The 19,162-nt window shown below is 45.9% G+C and overlaps 1 protein-coding gene and 1 long non-coding RNA gene across 2 annotated transcripts; one reads left to right on the top strand and one right to left on the bottom strand.

The window, feature by feature from the left end:
• The first annotated feature begins 1,384 nt into the window (after positions 1–1,384).
• Positions 1,385–3,962, top strand: LOC136493068 (uncharacterized). The gene is made up of 4 exons (XR_010768296.1): positions 1,385–1,555; positions 2,517–2,577; positions 3,554–3,634; positions 3,770–3,962. It is a non-coding gene; the product is annotated as an uncharacterized lncRNA (long non-coding RNA).
• Positions 3,963–9,513: 5,551 nt separating this feature from the next.
• LOC136540551 (protein NRT1/ PTR FAMILY 6.3-like) lies at positions 9,514–12,575 on the bottom strand. The gene is made up of 4 exons (XM_066532556.1): positions 12,336–12,575; positions 11,946–12,163; positions 11,276–11,850; positions 9,514–10,676 (listed from the first exon to the last, which is right to left on the bottom strand). The coding sequence occupies exons 1-4, from the start codon at positions 12,457–12,459 to the stop codon at positions 9,812–9,814; spliced, it is 1,782 nt and encodes a 593-aa protein (XP_066388653.1). The 5' UTR covers positions 12,460–12,575; the 3' UTR covers positions 9,514–9,811.
• Positions 12,576–19,162: the final 6,587 nt, after the last annotated feature.

The following is a 19,162-nucleotide window of genomic DNA, read 5'->3' as shown; positions in this document are numbered from 1 at the left end:
TTGTATTGATCTGGATTGAGATCTGTATGATCTGTTGTATGTGTTGTGTTGTGTTGATCTAGATTGATCTGTCTTCTAGAAGACCCCTGCCTCTCCTTATATACTCTGGAGGAGGAGGGTTACAAGTAGAGTATCCCATCTGGTACTATTACAATATCTAGTACAACTTGTAGCCTTGCGGTGCACGACTTGATCTTGTGGGCCGGGCCACCTCGGTTGGTGCGGTCCATGTACCATCTTGTGGTACCCAGGGGTTTATACCCCCACAGTGTTCTGTTTCGAATTGGGAGTCGCACCGTCTGGTTTTCCCAATTCTCCCATCGTCTTCTCCCCTCCGACTCTCTCTTGGTCGGAAGCTCTTGGAGAGGCGACCTCGTCGCTCCATCGGGCCCTGTCTCCATGCGTCGCCCCGCCTTCAAAATTGGTTGCTTGCTCGTCGTCTACCATTGCTAGAGCTCTGATGTACCTGTGTGCACCGCTTTTCTCCCTTCATATAAAATTTGCCTCATCTTTTTCCTGATGGATGGATATTTGAGTGGGGGGTTTTGGGATGTAGCCGGGGGGATTCGAACATTCTGTTTGGCATTGATGTGTAGGTTGGATTTGTGTCGGATTTGGGGGATTTTTGGTTTGTGGTTGTGGATTTGGTTGCAGCCCAATCCTCTCTGCATCGCTTGGTGGTGCAGGTAGTGTCCTCACCGCTGGCTGTGGGTGGGGCGAATGTCATCGTGCAGGCAGCAGGTAGGGCGGAGGTTATCTGCGGCAGGAAGCGGGTGGGGCGGAGTTGTGGGTTGGGGCGCTTTCTGTACTGCTCTAAAATATCTGGAAAAGTCCTTCAGAAACTATTACATCACTTTTGTGCTTTCTTCAGATAATTCCATGTATGTTTCAGTACTCTAATTCAGTTGTGCTTACTTTAGTTGCCATGACATGATTTAGATTTATTTTATTTTTTTCTCTCGTGCCTTTTGGAGTTTATATAATTTATGTTATGCTCTATCTAGAAAAAAATTGCGATATGTGATTGTGCTTCCACAGAAAAAAATTGTGATCTGTCCTTCCATAGAAAATAATTGTCTCTATGTGATCTGTGATTTTGCTTCCATAGAAAAAAATTGTTAATGTTTATCAAACTTTTATTTCTATGCTACTTATTGTGCACAAATTATCATAAGGGTTAAAAGTCTTATGCATTCTTGTCTACTTTGAGATGATTCTTGATTGCTTTGTAATATTTTTTTATAAATATATTATTGTTTATTTGATTGTTAAAAGTTTTTAACTCCGCCTATGGTCCATCATAGCAGGTCCCAATCCCTAGGAAAGGATGTGGGTTAAAACTATCTTTGTTTTTTTTTGTTGTGTAGGCTTGAAGACCGAACAATTGGTACTATGGTGGAAAAAATGTAAGTTGTTATTTCCATAGAAAAACATTGTCTCTTGTGATTTGTGATCTATGATCTGCGTTTGTTGTCGTAGGAGGCTGGAGGTAGATGAAGAGGTGGTGGGTGTTGGATGTCCATCCTATCATGGCACAAGGCAATGAAAAGTTCAGGTTATATCTCTTAACTGTGGTTGTCATCTATCTGTGGCTCCCATACTTCCAATTTATTTATTGCACATTATTTAGTAATAAACTGCATACTTTAATTTTTGCAATTATGGTGCTAAATATTTGCAATTATTTGATATCTGTTATAGAGAGGACTGAGCCACCTTGTCATTGTTTTGGAGTGCATTAGTGATTTAGTCTCTGCCCACCCCAATAGGTAACATTATTTTGGTTGTTAGAGCTTGGTTAAATTGTCATATGAGATTGTGATATATGAAGGATGCTGGATGTAGAAGAAGTGGTGGGGGTTGTAGTTTTTGTTTTGTGTTTGTCGTTTCTATGATTGTGCTGCTCCTCCCCCTCTATGCTTGTGATTGTATTTATATGTGGACAATTTTTTATAAATTATCCTTCCACAGTAAAAAAATTGTGTCTTGTAATCTGTGTTCTGTCCTTGTGTTAGATGAAGGAGGGTGGATGTAGAGAAGATCTGGGGGTTGTCAACATAGGATTTGGAAATGTATACTGGTTAGTCTGGTACATGAACTGCAAGGCTTCTTGTCATTTCTTGATCCCTTCTTGTGTTGTCAGGTCAAAATTTTGTAGCGAGTGCCCATCCATGTTGTCAGAACCTGAAAACAAAACAGATGCATAAGATATTGTTTTGATTGCCTGAAATAGTTATCAATATGTGATTGTGCTACTCCTCCCCCCCCCCCCCCTCTCTCTATGATTGTGCTAGTACGCAGGAAAAATATTGTAAATTGTCGTTCCATAGAAATAAATTATCTCTTGTAATCTTTGATCTATGATCTGTCCTATGTGATCTGTGTTTGTGGTAGATGAAGGATGGTGGAGGTAGGACAAGATGTGGGGGCTGTTGGATCTGTGATTTGTGCAAACACATTTTGCATTTTTTGTCATCTGTGGTCTTACTTTGGTCATGTTCTATTTCTCTAAACAGGTTGGTTCCATTCCATCCTAATTCGGCTGCGCCTAGGACTGGGACTGTCAGTTTGTTAGAGGTAAGCTCTTTGGATCGTCTTTGTACGTTGTGACAATTAACTAGTTGTTTTGTCCAATTTTAGCAAAAACTGTTAGGCTAATCACTACTAGACTAGTTTCTTAATAGGGAAAAATGTGTGAGCCTTTGTTCTGAAATGTTTGGTCTCATTTTCAGTAACCAAGGTGAAACATTTGCTATAACTTTTGTATGCTGTCACAATGAACTAGTTCTTTGGAGCAGGTTCAGCAAAAACACTTAGCCTCATCACTACTAGACTAGTTTCTGATCTTAACGGGGAAAATGTGTGAGCCTTTGTGCTGAAATGTTTGCTCTGATTCTTAGTGACCTAGGTGAAAACATATCTACTGCATGTTTTCCTTGGATGGGACCTCTGTTCTTGTTTCTTTTTTTCGTTTAGTGGCGAGGGCTTTTTTGAGCCTGTGCCTCCATGTCGTTGGCCCAGCAGCATGTGGTTTAGGTGGTTCAAGCATTGTTGTGGGGGCTAGTGCTGAATTGTGTGGTTAGTGTGGTGGTCATTTGTGTGGGTTTTTTTTGCTGGTGCCCCTTGATTGTTTATCAGGAACCATCATAGCGAGCCCCATCTTGTTCTGGTTTTATGTGGCCGTGTGGATGGTAGGCTGAGAGACGCTATGCTGAAATATTCTTAGGGGTTTACTATGGACGATTAGGGCAACATTTATATTTGCAGATGCTATGAACATGACCATTTCTCAGGTAATACTCCTGTTTTCCCAGCCCCATAAACACCACCTTTGTTTTCCTAGAGGTTCACCGGGACTAATTTAGTACTTTGTGCCTAGAAATTATTCTTCCACGAGTCATTTAGTACATATTTTTTTGAGGACACTGGTGGGACCGCGGCCCCTACAGACATTACATTTAGTACATATACCTGGAGCAGATTGTGCTAAAAGGAAATCTAATCAGGTTAGCCTCTTGATTTGCAAACTAATGAGTTAAATTCCTTTGCACAGATTGTTTGAGATCAACAAATCAGGGATCTAACACAAGCAAGGGGTTGGATATGGAATGTACTGACCTTGGATGATGTCGAGGTGAGTCCTACCTCCTTGGATCTGGTGATCCCCCTTTTCCCCTGCTCTGATCTGGGGTTTTCACCCCTTTTTGCCCTGGTCTACATGTATTTGTTTCCTGGGCTAATGGGCCTTGGTGGGTCATTTTGTCGTCAGGTTTGTGGGCTGCAACAAAGTATACGTACAACAGATATGCAACAGATCTGCTCTATTTTTGGGTCTTGTTTCACATAGATTATAAGTACAAGTACAACTACAACTACAACTACATTTGTGTGCTACTTCCTTTAAAAATACATGATTTTCCCCTTTATTTTTTTCGTGTGCTACTCATGGAAAAAACACATGAATTTCCTTTTGTCTGTCTGGACTCTTGTGTTGGCTAGGCTGCCAAAATTCGTGTGCTACCTTGCTATTTCCTAGAATCTGTGTGTTTTGTTGCCACAAAACACACGTGTGCTGGTTCCTTGTAAAATACACGTGTGAGGTAGACAGGCTCTTTGAAAAATCATCCCTTTGGCGGCCCTAGTGGCACAACCATCGTCGTGCATAAAGATGGCAACAGGGCCCCGATACCTGACGGGTATTGGATCCATTAGGGGACGGGGATGAGATTATATCTTTACTCACGGGCATCTAAATGGGCAAGAATCCATCCTCGACGGGTATAGCGGGTACAGGAACGTTCCCTGTTTACCTGTCCCCGTTACCCGTTGGGGAACCCGACTATTTGAGCTGTCATGCGAGTATTATGCCCAAAGAAGCTTAACATAAGTATTTTGGTCCAAATCTGAACAATCATATATACAGTTTATGTGTTCTAGAAACCCTAGTTTAATTTTTCCTCACCATCTCCGTCAGCAGCACAAACACGTCTGCCTCACGAGCGCTCGTGCCCCTCGCTTTCTCAGTTCGGTCTATCTGCCACCTTTGCTCATCCTCCTCGCAACCTCGCTCCTTCTCCTCGGCATCTCCGAGACTCCGACACTTATACCCGGGTGAAGAAGAAACGTCTCCGATTGCAAAGCTGCGACCCCAAGTGTCCTTGTTTATCGAGTATGCAGTACCCATCGGGTATCTGTTACCCGACCGATACCCGACGGGTACGGGGATAGGCAAGAATCTATACCTGAGACAGTTAACGGGGACGGGGACGGGATGAATTCTTCGTAGCGAGGAAGAGAACGTTCCGGCGATACCCGATAGGTACATCCCCGTTGCCATCCTTAGTCGTGCAACTTGCGCAGCACGCGTCGATTTCCTGCTTCCTTTTCAGCGGACCACAGCGCCCATTTTTCGATTGACAGTACAGCCGCCGCTAAGCGCCAGCGGCTAGTACAGCTGCCGCTAGGAATTGTGAAGGTATCCGAATGAATTTGGAGGAATTTATGAGTAGAAAATACTATTTTGGATAAAAAAATAAATGGATTAAATCGGGTTTAAGGGCATGTGAATGGGACCTTGCGAAGACTTGGGATCGATCGACACAGTTGTGGAAGACTTGGAATCTGCGGGTCTCCGCGATTACCTCAGTTCCTGTCCGCGTGTGCCGACCTCCTCTGGTGACTGCTGGTGGTCTCCGCGATTACCTCAGTTCCTGTGCTTGCCCGCGTGTGCCGACCTCCTCTGGTGACTGCTGATAGCGAGCGAGCGCCCACCGTTGATGAGTAAGCAGGTGATAGCCAGGAGTGAACTTGACACAGGCAGGGTACGGGTCTACGGGACAGCAGACAAGCAGCCTGTTCGGTTGGCTACGGGTCTACGGGACAGCAGGCAAACAGCCTGTTCAATTGGCTAGTTTGTATCATTGCTGGTTCGTGAAGAAGTACTACTGGTTGATTTTATGTGAGAGAAAAATACTATTCCGGCTGAAAATTTACGATCATTTACGATAAGCCACAGCCAAACGAATAGGCTGAAGGTCACGAGCTCACGGCATCATGGAAATTAGAAGCAAGAATTCTTTTGTGAACGGATTGTGCCCATAAACCCCAGTCTTCTGCAAGACAGAGTGGATTCTTGGACCATGCATGGAGGCAGAAGACGCACAGTTCCACATTAATTAAATTGGATCCAGACAAGAAGAGCTCCAGGAGTGGATCACGTTAATTAAATTTGGTTGGTCAGGTTCAGGCTATCCAGTTCAGCATGCCAGTGCCAGAGTGGATTTACGCCATATTCGTTTGGGCTTGTTTGACTTATAGGCCGTACTTTTTCAGTCAACGAATAATATTTTTTTCTCACAACAAATCAGCCAACGGTACTTTCTGTTATAGCTTATGAGCCAAACAAGCTCAAACAAACCGGACGCTTATTTATTCTGGCTGCGTCAACGTCGAGTGGACCGCTCGTTCCTGCTTGAGCTAGCAATGGCAGGCAGCTACTGTGTACCTCTCTTGCCCGTCACCATGACCATATATTGAGAGACCTTTTACATGGACCGTCAAATAACAAATTACAGAAAGAGCTTCACAGCATGCATATGATGCTACGGATCCATACTCTTCAGATGGATTCTCTAAACTCTGACGATCACATGATGAAATAAGGGTAGATCTAGGATCAGTTTCTTTCTTTCTTTCTTTTTGCAGTGCACATTGTTGGTCCCCCACAACACGTCCTATATACTATGTGCAATACTAAGTTATTTCATATATCTACTGAAAGTTTAATTGAACTTAAGGTGCAAGCTTATATATTGCTATTAGATCAACACAAGTCCACCAACACATGCTCCTGCATGGTGGAGTAAATTGAGAGAGGTAAGTGCTAGGAATTAAGAGATAAGCTTAGGGCCCATCGCTAATAAACAAATTGAGTATATTTGCTCTCATTACTGCTTTCATGCATGGTGAATAATTTTCTAAACTGAACCCTTCTAAAAAAGGAAAATATAGGCGAATCCCTTGCTGTAACGTTTGCTCTGTTTTATACATTTCGTCATACTCAGCTCCTGCTTTTGTTACCCAGTTACACCATACAGAAATGAAGAGTCCCTGTTGTGACGACTGACGACAGGAAAGCTATACCCGCCCTAAAAAGGTAAATTAAGACACTCTTCAGATGTACTATACGTCACAACCACAACTCACAACAAATTTACTTCCATTTGCTGCGTGCCGAACCAAGTCTAGCTGCCGATGGTTTGTTTCCCCAAAACAAATAAATAAATTCAACTTCTGAAACGTCATACGAATTATTACAAATGTATACAAAAACATGTAATCGTTTTCGAGTTCGTTGATCGCAGCGACCAACAGCCTGTTCGCTTGCTCGTAAACGATCGTAAATTTCCAGCCAGGAACAGTGTTTTTCTCTCACACCAAACCAGTCAGCAGTAAATAATCCACGATACGATACGGCCTCCCGAACAGGCTGCAACTCTTGGAGCTCCCCGGGGGGTGTTTGCATCTTCGAGTTTCCCTCGGGCTGTTTCACTCCTCCGAGTCTTCTCTCAGCTTGAAGCAATTTTCAAGAATTTTGGCCTCTTTTGTCAGCCACCGGCTGTCGCATTTTTCGAGTTTCCCTATCGGGGCTGTTTGGAATGCATAAATTTCGTAGGAATCATGTAGAAATTTCATATGAATCAGTTCAATTTCACACGAAAAACGCAGGAATAAAATATTTCCCGTGTTGTAAATAGACCCTCGAAACAGTGATTTGACCTGTGTAGCAGTTGGATTCTACTCACCACTTTAATCTATATACTGCAAGTGGGTGATAGCATAGTTTACAGACTTCGCAGCTGCTAGACTACTCACTACAGTTAACTGCATAATCGACATGACCTGACCAATCAACTGTGTTCACGCCCCCCAGAAATACCGGGGTCGGTTTTTCTTCCTCTCCAATTGTTACACATGCTAATATTCGCCCTATTCTTCAGCGGGACTTTTCAGCGAATAAACAGTATTTTTCTCTTATAACAAATCAGAATAAGCGACAGCCAGTTAAATTTTAGCGAAACGAACAGGGCATTCCCGTTTGCACGATATAATATCGTACATCTAAAATAAAAATTATAAAAGATCCAATGGCCATTATCTTTTTCTTAGCGTGTTTGGTGAGAATTAACGTGGTGCCTTTGTTGAGGCCTCTGATTAGTAATAGTATAAATTATAAAAGATCAAATGGCTATTATCGGCGATGATGATTAGAGTACACCAAATTAAAGGCCATATTTTCTGATTATTATGGCCCCGTTCGCTGGTCTGAACTTTGGCTGAAACTGGCTGAAAAACACTGTTCCGGCTGAATTATTGTGAGAGAAAAACATTGTTCCGGCTGAAAAAATAAGCCGAACAAGCCAAATTTAAGACAAGCGAACGGGGCCTATGAGATTTTCTAAGATTTATATTTATTTTCTAGCACGTCTGGTAAGAATTAACGTGGTGCCTCTAAATAGTGATAGCAATGATTTGCATCTATTTGAACATATATACTTATTGACATATGTCTAGTTGCCCTGAGTAAATGATTATTTGAAGCAATACTTTAATCTAGTACCTGGTTAGTCTAGTACATCAATTGTAGTATTTCTTGCCACTTCTTGATCACATGTGCTGTTGTGAGATCAAAATTTGGTTCTGAGTTTCCACTTGCATGTGTATATGGTACCTACAATAGATGATGTACATCATTTAGAAATGTGAAATTTAGGAGGATTCACCTGTATTTGTAGTAAATCCATGGAAAATAGATTTTACTTAAACCAAACCTTAATTATTGACATTTATATTACCTGAAAGTTATGCCTATCCGTAGTTTCAGTGATCTATAATACTTCCTACTCCAGTCTCAATTTTGCCCTATGCTTTGCCTGCATTTAGTAATAAATGATGATATGTCATTAGGATAAAGTTGAAGCATTATAAAGAATCAGTATTAGAGATTATAGCCACTCGTAGGTACAAGTAACAATACTTGCATGAGCTGGATCTTTAAATTTTATACATATGCAGTATAATTGCATTAGTAGCAAGTACAAGTTGCACTATATGAAATGTGCAATTTCCATATTTGTATTTTATAATTTATTTATAATAGGAATATAGCAAATGCATAACAAATATATTTATAATTTTAGTTGAGGATTAGTGAGTGGTGTTGCTGCAGAATTACTTTTAGAAATTGGCCCAGAAAATTCGATGTGTGTGTGTGTGATTTCTGCTAGCTACATGTGTGTGTGATCTCATGCTCTCTATTTTGCACTATGCTCTATATGTTTCTAGCCTTTTAGACCACATCACAACCACCCCAAGTGCTGGATCTGCTCCTTGTGCACAGTGAGCAACCAGGGCCATGCCTTGCTGTTGGAGCAAGCACAAGCAGCAGTCCATGTTTGCCATCCTGACTGTGTTTATAGCTCCCATGATACAGATTCTATGGATCTAGGTTCTCCTAGCCTTTCATCTCAGCTGCTAATTTATTCATTGTTGCTTCATCAGATAAATTGGTTTATCAAAGAAATTGATTGAAAAGATTGGTGTACTAACCTTGGCTGATGAGGTATGAATCAGACTTGTAGTGCTTGTTCTTCAAATTTCCTTTGCAATCTGATTTCTGCCCCTGTCCGTGAGCGAAGCAGAGCTTTTTCCCACGCAGAGCAGATCTGTTTTGTTTGTTTTTCTTCTTTCCCAAGTCTTCGTCCTATTCGCTTGGGCTTGTTTGGCTTATAAGTCGTACTTTTTTCAGTCAACGAATAATATTTTTCTCTTACACCAAATCGGCCAACAGTACTTTCAGCAATAGCTTATCAGTCAAACAAGCCCAAACGAACAGGGCGTTGGTTGTTTTATTCCTATGGATTTCCTGTTGTTGGGCAGTTTTTCTAAGCTGCTGCTTGTTTCATTGGCCAAGTTTTTGGGCTCTGCTATTTTATTGCACAGAAATTATAACAGATCTGCTCTGTGTAGGCCTTCATTTAAAATCAATTATTTTATGGCCAGCCAACAACCGTGTGCTAGCTTGTGCTAAAACACGTTTTTTTGCTCTGTTACAAATCGTGTGTTATGCAGGCAGCCAACAACCATGTGCTAGCTTGTGCTAAAACACATGGTTTTTTTCTGTTACAATTCATGTGTTTTGCAATGAGCCAATAACCATGTGCTATCTTTTGCTAAAACACACGGTTGTATACTAGACATACTCAAAAAGAAAGATGCATGCATGCATGCAGGGCTGTGGTAGCAGCATCTATCAGTGGCCGACGGCAATAGACTCCTCGTCGGCGAGCTCGATGCCGGCGTCGGCCAGGCGCTTCTCCTTGTAGACGTAGCCCCTGGCGGCGAACGTGAAGAGGACGAGGTTGATGGCGCTGATCACGGCGAGCAGCCAGTAGAAGTAGTCGAGCCTCCCGTCGTTGAGGTTGTCGGCGAGCCAACCCCCGCTGCCGCCGCCATGGACCGTGACCTTGTGCACGATGGTGACGAGCAGAGTGCTGAAGAAGAACCCGAGCGCGCATGTGCTGAGGAACAGGCCCGTGCTCATGGTCTTCATGCCCTTGGGGCACTCCCGCAGGAAGAACGCGAGCTGGCCAATGTACGTGAAGGCCTCGCCGGCGCCGACGAGCACGAACTGCGGCATGAGCAGGAACACCGTGAGCGTGACTCCGTGCTCGGAGGAGGCGGCCGTCCGGCGGTGGCGCTCGACGAGCGCCGCCACGGCCATGCCGGCGACGGAGAGGAGGAGGCCGACGAAGACGCGCTGCAGCGGGGTGAGGCCGTGCGGGTTCCCCGTGAGGCGGCGCGCGAACGGCGCGAGGAGGCGGTCGTAGACGGGCACGGTGAGGAGGATGGAGCCGATGAGGAAGACGGTGAGGGAGCCCGCGGGGATGAGGAAGCCCCCCGAGCCGATGGACCGGTCCATGACCTCGGCCTGCGCCACCGAGAAGGTGGTCATCTGCGCGTGGATGGTCCAGAACATGATGGTGGTGGCCCAGATGGGCAGCATCCGCACCACCTGCTTCACCTCCTCCACGTCCGTCCGGGTGCACAGCGCCCACTTGCTCGCCGTCGCCGGTGACTCGCCGGCGCCGTCGATGGTGGCCGCGTGGTCGAGGAACCTGCATCATCCGTTTCACAATAAGTCGTCTGTGTGTAGTACTGTATAGTCAATTCTTGTACGTGGAGAGCACATCATTTTCAACGCCAAATTAATGATTATTATTTGTAAGTAACAATCCGATCAAGAATCACTTGTGCGCCACTGAAGCAGCAGCAATTGTGCAGGGGTGAGGGGTGCATGCATCTGTGTGAGAGGCAGAGGCGTTACCTCGCCCAGTGCTCCACTCCCCCAGCATACTCCCTTCTTCACAGTCACAGGGCAGCTAACTACTAGCAGTAGTCCTTGTCGCTGTAGTAGTACGATCAGTTGCGAGGTTAAGTCAAACGTGACCGATGTCTATGCTCTTGTCGCTCGGTGCATCTGCCTAATCTCATTTTGTGCAGCTCAAGCATGGTATGGTGATGCATGGAGTGACGCTACCTGGGTGAGTTGAGAGGTTTCGGTTGCTGTCATGATGCGGTCACTACTACGAGTATAGTTTTGTCAGTCCCAGTGTACGATACCGTGACGCTGCAGTAGTACCAGGCACGGAGCGCAGCAGTGATCACCAAGTAATGAACGGAAAGCTGCTCATCATCAGTGATTCTTGTACGTCACCTGCATTCCTTGCTGTGGGGCAGCTTCTCCTTCCCCTTGACGACGTCGGCCGCCGCGTGGTCGACGTCGTAGAGCAAGTCCGGGTCAGACGGCAGCGTCAGGTTGCGCTTGCTCCACGCGGCGACCGTCACTGCAGCCACCTGGGTGAGCGGGCTCCCGACCAGCTTCTTGAAGCGGTACCTCCTGGTGCCCAGCAGGAAGACGCCGAGCCCGCAGAGGATGCCGACGGCGCAGACGCCGTAGCCCCAGCGGCGCCCCACGTTGTCCTGCACGTACACCAGCGCCGTGACGGCCAGCAGCGCGCCGATGCTGACGAAGAAGTAGAACCAGTTGAAGAAGCGCAGCATCTTCCGCCGCTCGCCGGCGTGGGACTCGTCGAACTGGTCGGAGCCGAACCCCGACACGCTGGACTTGAGCCCGCCCGTGCCCAGCGCCGTTAGGTACAGCCCCAGGTACAGCACCCCGAGCTGCGTCCCGTTGGCCCGCACGCAGTCGGCGCTCGCGCCCTTGGCGTCCGCGCACGGTGGTGGACGTAGACCGGGAGCCGCCGTTGAGATCGTCAGGATCATCACGCCCTGCGGCGCAGACATCGAAGCCAATTATAGTAGCCAGGGTGTCACGCTGTTGTAACTAGTGAGTGGCACCGTGGCGAGTAATTAAACGAACCCACCGTGGCCTGGACGGCGGTGAAGGTGGCGATGGTGAGGTAGCGGCCGAGGTAGGTGTCGGCGACGAAGCCGCCGAGGAGGCAGAGCATGAAGGAGGCGCCGATGAAGTTGGTGACGGTATTGGCGGCGGAGGCGTTGCCGAGGTGCATCGTGCCGGTCATGTACGGCACCAGGTTCACCGCGATGCCCAGCGTCGTCATCCGCTCGAACAGCTCCGCGCCTTCTCAATTCATCAGGAAAATCAACACTTGTCAGGACTCAGGAGTCAGGACAGGCACATGCAGATGCACGTACACAGCACGAACAAGCGGTGGGTGCTGGCTGCTATGGAATAGTCATGCGCCGCGGCCGTGGACGCGCGCCAAATGGTTTAGGCAAGGTCAGCAGGTTACCTAGGATCATGGCGGCGCACGCCCAGCCGCCGGTGGTGGCGCGGCTGGCGGGGCGACCCTTGTAGTCCCAGGCGTCCGTCAGGGCCTTGCCATCCGACGCAGTATCCGGCAGAACGGAGGCCATCCCGCACCTGTCAGATGGAGAAGCCCGTAGCCCGGGCACGGGCAGGTGGTCTGGCAACTAGGAGGCTCGAGCTCCCAGAGAGCAGAGAGACTGGTGGGGGCTCTGTCGGCTCGATCGGTGCACGAACGATGCTTGCTGCAAGCCTGCGCTGCCGGGGGCGGCTTTTATAGGCGACGGCGCGTGGTGGTGGTGGATCTTTGCGTCAGGATTTGGGTTACCCCGGATCTGAGAGGTCCTCCTCCCACCATACCTCTCTCCATCTCACACACACACGACAACCTTTACCAGCAGCTGCTAAGCGAGCTACTAGGTGGGAAATCTGATTGATTAAAGATAGTAAACCCGTGAGCCATACGGGAGAATCAGTGTATCTCCCCTGGTCATTCCGCTCCAATGACTTTGGCACTGGCTAGTTTATTGTGCAATAATTGACTTTGCCGGTGAACTGCTCATTGCCTGCTCCGTAGCTGCTGCAAAGTGATCGAGACGGTAACTTTCACTGCCTCACTCACAATGGACGGTGCAACGTTAACCTCGCTCTTGAGCTAGCAAAGATATGTATGTATATGGTGCCATCCTCTTTTCGACAATATTTCTATATATATAAATGGCACATCTTTCCTGTGTTTGATAGTACTACTAGTGCAAAAGCGGCTGTCCAGTGACATTTGGCTCGAGTTTCATGTACGCTGATGCCTCGTTGACTTCAGTTATTTCTCTTGGTTAGCAGATGCTGCGTCTGTGAACGACGAGCCATCTATGGGAGATTCTAGCTTCGGAGTCGATCAATCGTCCAGCAGCACAGCACAGTCCACGTTTCTTCCCGCTTTCAATGCTAGATTCTAGCTTTGCTGAAATTTAGCTTATGCGGATGTTTATGCTGATTTGTCGTTCATTAAAAAAATACTCGTTCGTTAAAAAATGCTGCTGAAGCATCCGACTGCCAGAGTTTCACTTTGAGATTATTCAAAATTGTCGTGAGAAACTTATCAGAATCAGGAAAAATCAGTGCAGTCGATCAAAGGGGACGGACCCCGGCCCAGAAAAGATTCCGATCGATGGCTACGGCTACATGTTGTCGGTTTGTCACGTTTGGCTTATCTTAAAACCGGCTTGTTCGGCTTAACTTAAAACCGGCCCTGTTCGGCTTATCTTAAAACCGGCTTGTTCGTCTTTTTTTTTCAGCCGGAACAGTATTTTTCTCTCGCAACAAATCAACTGGAACAGTATTTTTCAGCCAATTTTAGCCAAGTTTTAACCAGCCAAACGGGACCGTAACAGGAACAAAATGGTTCCAGCTTTTGAAAAATCATCCCTTGGCGGCCCCAGTGGCACAGCCATCGTCGTGCAGCTTGCGCAGCACGCGTCCATTTCCTTCTTCCTTTTCAGCGGACCGCCGCCGCTAAGCGCCAGCAGCTAGTACAGCCGCCGCTAGGCGCCAGCAGCTGCTACGACGACACGCGTTGACAGTTGTGGAAGACTTGGAATCTGTGGCTCCGCTGGTGACTGCTGATAGCGAGCGAGCGCCCACCGTTGATGAGTAAGCTGGTGATAGCCAGGAGGAGTGAACTTGACACAGGCAGGGTACGGGTCTACGGGACAGTAGACAACTCACGGGCTGGTTGGCCTACCGGATTATCGGTTCAGGTGAGTGAATTACTCACCAGTCTTGTCGAGCATCTGTTAATGTAGTCGAGCACTCGTTAGCCGTGCTGACCACAAACAAATGTTGTTCGTTCCCACGCACTATGGTTAGAGCTTGAAGAAGAAGGAAGAACAGAGCATGCACACACAGTATAAGACACCAGCGTTGGCCGAAGCCCTGTATGGGAGATGACAAATTTGAACTCTATTTACTGAGTTGCCGTGATAGTTTATTTATATAACTCTATCCATCTAGTGCTAGTACAACGCACATGCTGTAACAGTAACTAGATAACATACAGGGCTAACTCTGCGCCGACGTCTGCATATGACTACAGTGCTGCAGGTGAGCTGTGGGGCGCCTGCACCTACAACGGCTACAGTATCACAGCAGGAGGTCTTTCGACGTCGTCTTCCCTTGCTGTATTCACACAAGAAAAATAGTAATTTATTCTAACAGGGCTCACAGCATCATGGAAATTAGAAGCAAGAATTCTTTTGTGAACGGATTGTGCCCATAATCCCCAGTCTTCTGCAAGACAGTGGATTCTTGGACCATGCATGGAGGCAGAAGACGCACAGTTCCACTGTCTAATAATTGGATCCAGACAAGAAGAGCTCCAGGAGTGGATCATGTTAGTTAACGTCATGTTCGTTTGAGTTGGTTTGGCTTATAAGCCATGGCTAAAAGTACGATTTAGTGTGAAAGAAAAATATTATTTATTGGCTGATGAGTCATGATTTATAAGTCAAATACGACCTAGTGAACAGGCTGTAAATTTGGTTGGTCTGGTTCAGGCTATCCAGTTCAGAATGCCAGTGCCAGAGTGGATTTTATTTATTCTGGCTGCGTCAACGTCGAGTGGACCGCTCGTTCCTGCTTGAGCTAGCAATGGCAGGTAGCTACTGTGTACCTCTCTTGCCCGTCACCATGACCGTATATTGAGAGACCTTTTACATGGACCGTCAAATAACAAATTACAGAAAGAGCTTCACAGCATGCATAGGATGCTACGGATCCATACTCTTCAGATGGATTCTCTAAACTCTGACGATCACATGATGAAATAAGGGTAGATCTAGGATCAGTTTCTTTCTTTCTTTCTTTCTTTTTTTTCAGTGCACATTGTTGGTCCCCCACAACACGTCCTATGTACTATGTGCAATACTAAGTTATTTCATATATCTACTGAAAGTTTAATTGAACTTAAGGTGCAAGCTTATATATTGCTATTAGATCAACACAAGTCCACCCATGGGCGGACCTACAGTTGTGCCCGGATATTCCCGGGCATACCCAATATTTTTGAAAAAAAATTTAGTAGTTCTTAGAGGTATATACATATATAATATAGTTAAGGTCTCAAAATTACGACTCTTTACTATTTTCTACCTGTAATTCGCATCTAACTAAAAAGTAGCCCACAGGCCATACCTAACCGGACACAGTGGCCCATCTGGCCTTCTCACTCCCTAATCTCCAATTTCCAGGAGGCTGCCGTAGGGGTAGGGCAGCCAGCAGCTTGTTACGTTCGAGTTCGACGGACGCGGAATCGCGCCGCGCCGCCACTCGCGGCGCCGGCGCCCCCCGTCCCCCCTGCCGCCCCACTCCCCCCGGCAGCTGCGGAGCCAGAGCTGCTCGCTCGGCACGACCCGAGCCGCAGGAGCCGGCGAGCCCGACTGCTCCAGTACCTCGATTTGATTTTTTCGTTCAGAGGTAATCAAAATTCAAATCCCTTTGGCCTTTGCTATGTTCAGAGGTAATCAAAATCCAAATGTCTTGGCTCTTATGAACTTTTTATGTTGTTCATCCAAATATTTTCTTGTCATGGGTATACCCTACTCTAAAATCCTGGGTCCGTCACTGAGTCCACCAACACATGCTCCTGCATGGTGGAGTAAATTGAGAGAGGTAAGTGCTAGGAATTAAGAGATAAGCTTAGGGCCCATCGCTAATAAACAAATTGAATATATTTGCTCTCATTACTGCTTTCATGCATGGTGAATAATTTTCTAAACTGAACCCTTCTAAAAAAGGAAAATATAGGCGAATCCCTTGCTGTAACGTTTGCTCTGTTTTATACATTTCGTCATACTCAGCTCCTGCTTTTGTTACCCAGTTACACCATAACGAAATGAAGAGTCCCTGTTGTGACGACTGACGACAGGAAAGCTATACCCGCCCTAAAAAGGTAAATTAAGACACTCTTCAGATGTACTATACGTCACAACCACAACTCACAACAAATTTACTTCCATTTGCTGCGTGCCGAACCAAGTCTAGCTGCCGATGGTTTGCATCTTCGAGTTTCCCTCGGGCTGTTTCACTCCTCCGAGTCTTCTCTCAGGTTGAAGCAATTTTCAAGAATTTTGGCCTCTTTTGTCAGCCACCGGCTGTCGCATTTTTCGAGTTTCCCTCCCAAGGGTGGTTTGGAATGCAGAAATTTTGCATGAATCATGCAAAAATTTCACATAAATCAGTTCAATTTCACACGAAAAACATAAAAATAGAAAATATTTCCCACGTTCCAAACATGCCCTCGGAACGTTGATTTGACCTATGTAGCAGTTGGATTCTGCTCACCACTTTAATATATAAACTGCAAGTGGGTGATAGCATAGCTTACAGACTTCGCAGCTGCTAGACTGCTCACTACAGTTAACTGCATAATCGACATGACCTGACCAATCCACTGTGTTCACGCCCCGAAACATACCGGGGTCGTGGTTTTTCTTCCTCTCCAATTGTTACACTTACTAATATTCGTTCAATTCTTCGGCAACACTTTTCAGCGAACAAATAGTATTTTTCTCTTACAACAAATTAGAATAAGCAGCAGCCAGCCAAATTTCAGCGAAACGAACATGGCATTCCCGTTTGCACGATATAATATCGTACATCTAAAATAAAAATTATAAAAGATCCAATGGCTATTATCTTTTTCTTAGCTTGTCTGGTGAGAATTAACGTGATACCTCTGTTGAGGCCTCTAATTAGTAATAGTATAAATTATAAAAGATCCAATGGCTATTATCGGCGATGATGATTAGAGTACACCAAATTAAAGGCCACATTTTCTGATTATTACGAGATTTTCTAAGATTTATCTTTATTTCTAGCACGTCTGGTGAGAATTAATGTGGTGCCTCTAAATAGTGATAGTAAGATTAGATATTGCTATTGTCCCCTTTCAATTGTTATTATCTAAAATAGAGGAAGTGTCACTTAAATTTGCTTTAGAACCTACTACTTATTTTTATTTATTGTCTTAACCTCTGTTGAAAAAGTTTGATTAACCAAAATAACCAGAAAAAATAAATGCTCAGTTCACAGAATTTTTTTAAACCGATTGGTTCCATTTTTAGAAACCGAAATTCTTCAAGAAGCCAAATCAAAACCGAACCAAAGAACCGAATGCCCATGCCTATCCATCTGTACTATTTGTAACCAAGAAATTGAGTTCAGCTACAAATGAAACAGTTAAGGGAAATAGACGTGAACGGAAGAATTGAGTTATCTGCAGAAGGTACTGCAGGTGAGGACACCTTAGCGGCTTAGCAGCTGAGCGTTCTCCATCGGACGGTGCAATCATGCTTGATGCATACCTGTGCTTATCTGCCAACATGCTGATCCGATCCGGTCTGGGTGTGGGGCTACATGCTGGTATATATGAGCCGATAAATCAAAATGTTCTGACAGCGATCTGCCGTAAAGTATAGCTACTGCGACTGGAGTACCCAACTAGGAGGTCCAGTTTCATACGCCTGCACCTACCTAGCTACACGAGAGTAACTTGAAAAAAGTTTGGAACAGGAGATAAGTTATCATGCAACTGGGCCAATAATTGAGCTAGAAAATTAGGGAAAACCTTCCACGGTCGTGGCATTTATCCAAGGCAGCTAGTCTTCATGCTATATAATCCAAATAACTAACTGTTAGTTTGCTTCCTATTTCTTGAGCCCTTAGACAAGCTAGCTCAGATAAACCACACGCCAATCAAAAGTTGCAAGCAACTTGGTTAGAACATTGTGCATCTAATAGCTTCCCTTGTTTCTAAGATGGTATAGCAAACATTGTTTGGCCTCTAGCTCTTGGATGAATGTTACGGCGTGGACGGGAACGGTGAGGAGATCGCAGAGGTGAATGAAGAAGAAGGCTGGATTGAGAATTGGAGCGCAAGGGATAACGAGGAAGCGGTGCAGCGGAAGGTTCGCTGGCGGCAGCGGCAGAAGCGCTCGCAGCCACCGTCGAAGGTAACCCGCCCACCTTGGGAGGTTTATTCCTTCTTCGATAAGATCTATTACAATCTCTAGTGCCCTTTATATAACAGGTGCACTCCTAACAAACCTAAATAGATTTCCTAAATATAGATTACCTAAATATCCTCCCTTTCCTCTCCTAACTTAATTAGGCAGCCCCTTAGCCACAGCTGGGCCTGGGCCGCCTGGGCCGGCGCCTATACTGACGCCCTACAACGGCGTCTATAACATTTCCCTCCTCCCCAATAAACAGCTCGTCCGCGAGCTGAAATGCTGGATAACGATCCTTGAAGTCATCAACATCTTCCCAAGTAGAATCTGCCGCAGTCCGCCCTTCCCAATGAACAAGAAGTTGCCAGCGACCCCGATTCAAGCGAGCACACACCACTGCAGCCGGAGTAGGAATTACACGTCCATGAAGCATGGATGGAAGAGGAACAATGGCTTCTGGAGGGTCGCCTTCATACTTTTTCAGCAACGCCACATGAAAGACATCATGAATACGAGCCTTCGGCGAAAGACGCAGACAATAAGCCATAGCGCCCACGCGCTCAACAATCTGATAGGGTCCAAAGAACCGCGGCCCTAACTTGGAGGACGCCGCCAAAGTAATACCAACAGCTGTGTGGTGATGAAGGCGGAGCAGCACCCAATCACCTACAGCAAACTCCACAAACCAGCACCTCTTGTCATGTATCTCCCGCATAGTATCCTGAGCCAATACCAAACGATCACGAATGTCCAATAGGAACTCATCACGGTCACGGAGCTGACGATCAATAGCAGCCACCCTAGCCGA

This window comes from Miscanthus floridulus, chromosome 1, assembly GCF_019320115.1.
Source record: "Miscanthus floridulus cultivar M001 chromosome 1, ASM1932011v1, whole genome shotgun sequence".
NCBI classification, from domain to species: Eukaryota; Viridiplantae; Streptophyta; class Magnoliopsida; order Poales; family Poaceae; genus Miscanthus; species Miscanthus floridulus.
Note: the sequence above shows the minus strand (reverse complement) of the source record. Positions and strands in the feature narration are given on the sequence as shown.

Excerpts from the sequence above, each read along its gene's own strand:
- LOC136540551 (XM_066532556.1), bottom strand. The coding sequence starts at position 12,459 with ATGGCCTCCGTTCTGCCGGATACTGCGTCGGATGGCAAGGCCCTGACG. Across the intron at positions 12,164-12,335 it reads GTGCGCCGCCATGATCCTAG|GCGCGGAGCTGTTCGAGCGG; the intron begins GTAACCTGCTGA and ends TGAATTGAGAAG. Across the intron at positions 10,677-11,275 it reads CCCCACAGCAAGGAATGCAG|GTTCCTCGACCACGCGGCCA; the intron begins GTGACGTACAAG and ends CGGATGATGCAG.